Here is a 7,500-nt window from a genome sequence, read left to right as displayed (position 1 = left end):
GGTATTGACAGCCACTCACTTTACGACGAAGGGAGCAACAGAGGAAGAGGGGACGCTGTGTGTGTGTGTGTGTGTGTGTGTGTGTGTGTGTGTTTCACTGTTTGATCTGCTGCAGTCTCTGACGAGACAGCCAGACGTTACCCTACGGAACGAGCTCAGAGCTCATTATTTCCGATATTCGGATAGGCCTGAGACCAGGCACACACCACACACCGGGACAACAAGGTCACAACTCCTCGATTTACATCCCGTACCTACTCACTGCTAGGTGAACACGTGAAAGGAGACACACCCAAATATCTCCACCCGGCTGGGGAATCGAACCCCGGTCCTCTGGCTTGTGAAGCTAGCGCTCTAACCACTGAGCTACAGGACTGTGTGTGTGTGTGTGTGTGTGTGTGTGTGTGTGTGTGTGTGTGTGTGTGTGTGTGTGTGTGTAAATAATCATGATCTGTTAGTAATTGTATCTGTTCCTTTTCCTGCAGAACACACACACACACACACACACACACACACACACACACACACACACACACACACACACACACACACACACACATGCCCGGTAGCTCAGTGGTTAGAGCGCTGGCTTCACGAGCCAGAGGACCGGGGTTCGATTCCCCGGCCGGGTGGAGATATTTGGTTGTGTCTCCTTTCACGTGTATACCCTGTTCACCTAGCAGTGAGTAGGTACGGGATGTAAATCGAGGAGTTGTGATCTTGTGTGTGGTGTGTGCGCCTATCCGAAGATCGGAAATAATGAGCTCTGAGCTCGTTCCGTAGGGTAACGTCTGGCTGTCTCGTCAGAGACTGCAGCAGATCAAACAGTGAAACACACACACACACACACACACACACACACACACACACACACGTACCAAAAATAAAAATAAACAAAAGGAAGCAAAACACAACTTAAATGCATCAATCACACATACGTACACAAAAGATCACCAAATTAAACAGACAAAAGAATATAAGAAAGAAAATAATATATTAACCAGTTCCACGACATATCAAGTAAAACAAAGCGATGAAAAATAAAAGAAAACACGCAAAGATTCAGTATAGTCACAGATGAACAAGAGTGAGATGCGAGACGAGCAGGAACAGTCAGTTGCCCTGAGTTACCGGGAGCGTTGGGGAAATCCAGCTAATTTCACTCCTGCACTTCAAATAATGAATTACAACATAAAGACACGCTGTTTAATTATTCTTTGTGTGTGTGTATGAGAGAGAGAGAGAGAGAGAGAGAGAGAGAGAGAGAGAGAGAGAGAGAGAGAGAGAGAGAGAGAGAGAGAGAGAGAGAGAGGATTAGAGATTAGATAAAGATTAGTCAAAAGAATTATTCGTACGATATTTTAAAACTGTCAGTATTTAATTGTTAACAAAAGTATTGCACTCAACATTAATAACAATATTGATAATAACAACAACACTAACAATAATAATAACAACAATAATAATAATAATAATAATAATAATAATAATAATAATAATAATAATAATAATAATAATAATAATAATAATAATGACACTACCTAACTCTTTCTCACTCTTTCATTACTTATACGACGAACAAACAATGACTACTACTACTACTACCACTACTACTACTACTACTACTACTACTACTACTACTACTACTACTACCACTATTACTACCACTACTACTACTACTACTACTACTACTACTACTACTACTACTACTACTTTTAACTCCTCGTAATTGCTACTAAAAAACAACAACAACAACAACAACAACAACAACAACAACTACTACTACTACTACTACAACTACTGCTAACTACAGCTAACTACTAATGTACCGCTGCTAATGGTGGTTCTGGTGGTGATGTTATAGTTGTTATTGGCATTGTTGTTGTTACTGTTGATGGGGGTGATGGTGGCGGAGTTGCTGTTGTTGTCTTATCATTAAGGCTGTTATTGTTATTGTTATCGTTTCCCTTGGCAGCTGCAAGTGTACGGATTCAACGCTCAACTGTTTAGCAACTTCTCCGAGGCAGTGAACAAGGCGCATGGGGTGGTGGCCATCTCGGTGCTTCTGCAGGTGAGTCAGTCTGTCCCAACGAAGGAATACATACAAATACACACAGGAATACGAAGGAAATTTAAAGGAGCTACACACGTTTTGGTTTTTGTTAAGCAAGGTAAATGGATCAAGGCAGGAACACACACACACACACACACACAAAAAAAAAAAAAAAAAAAAAAAAAGAAGATACACATGTTTTGGTTCCTGTAGTGTTATGTAAACGTATCAAGACAGTGACACAAACCAAAACAAATGAACTACGAATATGTAACCAGTAGATACACATGTTTTGGTTCTTGTTATGCCAGGTAAACTTATCAAGGTGGGAACACAATGAAAAACAAAGGAGTTACAGATATTTGGCACGTAGCTACAAATACATCGCTTTTTGGTACGTCAGGTTAATAAATCAAGACACAAAAATAAAGAACCAAGTAACTACATATATTTTGGCTCTTCTTAAGTCAGATCAATGTATCAAGGCAGGAACATAAACAAAAATCAAGGACCTACGAACACATTGCTTTTACTCGGTTCTTACTGTCAAGCAAACGAAGAGGCAAACGAAGGAACACACACAAACACAGAGAAAAAACAAGAAATGACACAGGTTTAGTTCTATTGATGTCAAGCCAGCGAAGGAAGACACAGGAACATAAAGGGAACACAAGAAGCACCAGATAGTTTGCCTCTAAGGATGACCGAAATGTAACACAAGGGTGGATTAGGGTAATTACCACGACAGGAAGATTAGGTTGAGTAGGATGTAAGGAGGAGGAGGAGGAGGAGGAGGAGGAGGAGGAGGAGGAGGAGGAGGAGGAGGAGGAGGAGGAGGAGGAGGAGGAGGAGGAGGAGCAGGCCAGACAGAGAGATTGATTGATAAATTATAGAGAATTGCAAGGACGGGAATCTGCTGTGTGTGTGTAATTCACCTCTGTTGCCTGCTGGTCACCCAGCTAGTCTTCCCCATTACGGAGCGATCTCAGAGCTTATAGACCGATCTTCGGGTAGGACTGAGACCACATCAACACACAATACACACCAGGAAAGCGAGGCCACAACCCCTCCAGTTACATCCCGTACCTATTTACTGCTAGGTGAACAGGGGCCACACATTAAGAGGCTTGCCCATTTGCCTCGCCGCTTACCGGGACTCGAACCCGGCCCTCTCGATTGTGAGTCGAACATGCTAACCACTACACTACGCGGTGTGTGTGTGTGTGTGTGTGTGTGTGTGTGTGTGTGTGTGTGTGTGTGCGGGGACCCAAAGCTTTCCCATGTGTTAAATCTGATTCGAATCCGATTCTCTCTCTCTCTCTCTCTCTCTCTCTCTCTCTCTCTCTCTCTCTCTCTCTCTCTCTCAAGCCTTCCTTCCTCCCATTCTCACAGTGACAGGACAAAAGGGGAAGGAAAGGAAAGAAAGGGAAAAATGGGGAGGAGGAAGAAAGAGAAGAGGGGGAAGAGAAGGTGAAAGGAAGGAACAGAGAAACAGAGGAACAAGAAGAAAAGCAGATTGGAATGGAGAAGTAAGACGAGAAGGAGGAGGAGGAGGAGGAGGAGGAGGAGGAGGAGGAGGAGGAGGAGGAGGAGGAGGAGGAGGAGGAGAGTATAGGGATCTGTTAGCACCAAGAACTGTCATATCATAAATACTGAGCTACTAAGAGAGAGGAGAGGGAAGGTAGGCAAGGAGGAGGAGGAGGAGGAGGAGGAGGAGGAGGAGGAGGAGGAGGAGGAGGAGGAGGAGGAGGAGAAGAAGAAATAGAGAAGGAGGAGGAGGGAACATGGCAGACAGCAGACCAATTGCTGACAAAAAAATAGTGTGACAGGAAACTTTTGAGGTGAAAGCGACCATTACTTTCTTTTGCTCTCTCTCTCTCTCTCTCTCTCTCTCTCTCTCTCTCTCTCTCTCTCTCTCTCTCTTGCACACATTTTTCGTCCCTTGAAATTATCACCTAAAACCTCTCTCTCTCTCTCTCTCTCTCTCTCTCTCTCTCTCTCTCTCTCTCTCTCTCTCTCTCTCTCTCTCTCTCTCTCTCTCTCTCTCTCTACTGTTATTATCCTCTATTTCTTTTCCTTCACTTTCTCCTCCGTTCTCACTCTTTCTTACAATTCTTTTCCTTTTTACTTTCCCGAATAAAAATGTCCTGCCCATTTGCTCGCCCTCTCTCTCTCTCTCTCTCTCTCTCTCTCTCTCTCTCTCTCTCTCTCTCTCTCTCTCTCTGGTTATCACTTCTTATTCACTGTTTTTTTCTGTTCTTTCTTTCATATTCTTCTTTTTCTCTTTGTTTTTGTTGTGTTTTTATTGTTAATTGTTATGTTTCTCTAATTATCAATGTTTCTTTTTTTTCCCTCTCTCTCTTTCTTTCTTTTTCATTTTCCATTCCTATTTTTCCTTCTTTCGTTCCCTCTTAAGTGACTTTTCTCCTTGTTTCCTTATTCTCTCTCTCTCTCTCTCTCTCTCTCTCTCTCTCTCTCTCTCTCTCTCTCTCTCTCTCTCTCTCTTCCAATTTTCCTCCTCCTCCCTTCCCCCTCCACTCTCCCTCCCTGGCTACGTGACGGCGAGGGAAATTTCTTCCTTCCCTCACACTCCTTTGCCGCACCTGCCACGCACCCTTTAGTCGGCAACACCGCCCAGCCACGCACCCACACCCACACCCACACCCACACACACACAGAAAGATGCGTGTCTCCTTGTGTGTCATTTGAGTTTGCGTGACCTTACATCTTCCCCCCCTTTTTTTTTTTACCCCTGTGCGTGTGTGTGTGTTTGTGTGTGTGTGTGTGTGTGTGTGTGTGTGTGTGTGTGTGTGTGTGTGTGTGTGTGTGTGTGTGTGTGTGTGTGTGTGTGTGTGTGTGTGTGTGTGTGTTATAGATCGCCTTGCTTACTCATTCATAGCCTCGGTTGTGCTTTCTTGTTTGTTTTATTTTTTGCGCTCTTTCCCCACACACACACACACACACACACACACACACACACACACACACACACCGCGTAGTGTAGTCCCGGTAAGCGGCGAGGCAAATGGGCAAGCCTCTTAATGTGTGGCCCCTGTTCACCTAGCAGTAAATAGGTACGGGATGTAACTCGAGGGGTTGTGGCCTCGCTTTCCCGGTGTGTGTTGTGTGTTGATGTGGTCTCAGTCCTATCCGAAGATCGGTCTATGAGCTCTGAGCTCGCTCCGTAATGGGGAAGACTGGCTGGGTGACCAGCAGGCAACCGAGGTGAATTACACGAGCGCGCCCGCTCGCGCGCAGATGACAACGAGAGAGAGAGAGAGAGAGAGAGAGAGAGAGAGAGAGAGAGAGAGAGAGAGAGAGAGAGAGAGAGAGAGAGAGAGAGAGAGAGAGATTCAACATTCTCTCTTCCTCCCTTTTTCTCCTCTTTACTGTATTATTTTTCTTTTCTCCTTCCTTCCTCTCTTCAAATCTAAGCGTTTTCTTCCCTTCACTTCTCCTTTTCACCTTTAACCCTTTTAATCATTGCCCTTCCATCTCACTCACTCACTCACTCACTCACTCACAGTTTCTCTCACACAGTCCAACTCACAAGTCCTTTAACTCCTGACCGTCCTTTGCCACCCTCCTCAGCAAATCTCTCCGTCAGCAGTCACTTCATGAGGTCACTTCTCTTTATCCTCTCACTGTTATCTCCCTTTTCTTCGTCTCCAGGTTGGCCTCCAGGGACACCCGGGGCTCAGACCACTGACAGACGCCGTGCAAAGGGTCCAGTGGGCGGGGACGTCTTCAGAGGTGACTAGAGTGGGTGTGCGGTCCTTACTCCCAGACTCCCATCACTATATCACCTACGACGGGTCCCTCACGCAGCCCCCTTGCCACGAGACCGTCACCTGGATTCTTGTGAATAAGCCTGTCTACATTACAAAGCAGCAGGTAAGATGGGAAATAAAGGCTGTGGTTGTGTTTTTCTGTGTGTTTAGTTTGGTGGGCTGGTGATAAGGGTAAGATAGACGAGATGTAAAAGTTCTGGTTGTGTTTATGTGTCTCTGGTTTGATAGCCTGGTGATAGATGGCAGGTGAGATGGCGAGTAAAGATTCTGGCTATGTTCAAAAGCTGGTTCTGGCTGTGTTTCTAGTTTGGTGAGCTGGTGATAGATGACATGAAAGACGGGAAGTAAAGGCTATGATTGTGTTTTTTTATGTGTCTCTAGTTTGGTGGGTTGGTGATAGATGGCAGGTGAGACGGCGAGTGAAGGTTCTGGTTGTGTTTATCTGTGTGTCTAGTTTGGTGGGCTGGTGGTAGATGGTAAGATATTAGACGTCAAGTAAAGGATCTAGCTGTGTTTGTTACCTGTGTCTCTAGATTGGTGGGCTGGTGACAGATAGCAGGTAAGACAGCAAGCAAAGGTTATGGTTGTGTTTATCTGTGTCCCTTGTTTGATTAGCTTGTAACAGGTGACGGAGTGAAGCGAATAGATCCATCGTTAAATGCTGATTAGGTCGTCGAAACATAAGTACACTACACAAACGCACACATACGCATACACACAGACGGACACACACACACACACACACACACACACACACACACACACACACACACACACACACACACACACAAGCACACGCACACGGTGAAAAGTTTGTTGTGAAGCATGTTAAGTGTGCAGGGAGATGTGAGGTAATGAGCAGAGAAGAACGATATAAAATGCGGAAAGGAGAAAAGGCAGCGAGCGAGAGAGGGGGAGGAGTCTGCAATGAGCGAAGATGACAGGAATGTAATGAGCTATGAAGAGGAAAAGACGTAAATTAAAGATGAAAGGAGAAAGAAAGAAGGAGAAAGAGGAGACGAGGAATGAAGAGCGGAAGGGTTATCACGTCATAGCAAGATGGCGCTCACATACACACACACACACACACACACACACACACACACACACAGCTGGCTAACACGCGAAATGGTTGCCTGATCGCAGTATCATTTCGGTGGAAGTCAAATGATATGCAGCTGCCAGTTCTCCCTTTCCTTCCTTGTGTACGATTCAAACATTAATTCAAGCTTATCATTTGTTGTCACCACGCCTCCTCTCACAATGGAATGTACACTCAAGAGTTATGTGTACATGTTAACGCAACCTTCCTCGGGCTGTGTACTTTCTTTTAATCTCGGCACATCAGTTGCTCTGGTACTTTCATGCTGATGGCGATGTGCTGACGAGAAATCATGTCGTGTTTATTATAATTGGTTTTTACAAGGCTCCGGATAACCACGAAGCTTTTTTTTTTTTTTTTTTCCAGACGTGAAATAAGACACAACGAAAAAGGCATGTACATTTTTCCTTGTCACACAAAGGGAGTAATTCCAACACTGAACACAGAGAGAGCACCATATTACGAAACGCCTCTCGCCGTACCTCCACTCTGAAAAGGATTTAATTGAAGTGACACGAATTTTTAAGAGCCTTTTTGACGGTTTTAGTGGCAGA

The 7,500-nt window shown here is 44.8% G+C and overlaps 1 protein-coding gene across 1 annotated transcript in view; it reads left to right on the top strand.

Moving 5' to 3' along the window:
* LOC123498938 (carbonic anhydrase-related protein 10-like) overlaps positions 1–7,500 on the top strand; it is a 117,242-nt gene that overhangs the window by 106,427 nt on the left and 3,315 nt on the right. The window contains exons 6-7 of the mRNA XM_045246507.1: positions 1,976–2,071; positions 5,726–5,947. Of these exons, the coding sequence (XP_045102442.1) occupies positions 1,976–2,071; positions 5,726–5,947 (318 nt within the window). The remainder of the gene's footprint in view (positions 1–1,975; positions 2,072–5,725; positions 5,948–7,500) is intronic.

The sequence above is a fragment of the Portunus trituberculatus genome, chromosome 48, assembly GCF_017591435.1.
Source record: "Portunus trituberculatus isolate SZX2019 chromosome 48, ASM1759143v1, whole genome shotgun sequence".
In the NCBI taxonomy this organism is placed as follows: Eukaryota; Metazoa; Arthropoda; class Malacostraca; order Decapoda; family Portunidae; genus Portunus; species Portunus trituberculatus.
This window is presented reverse-complemented; position numbering and strand designations above follow the sequence as displayed.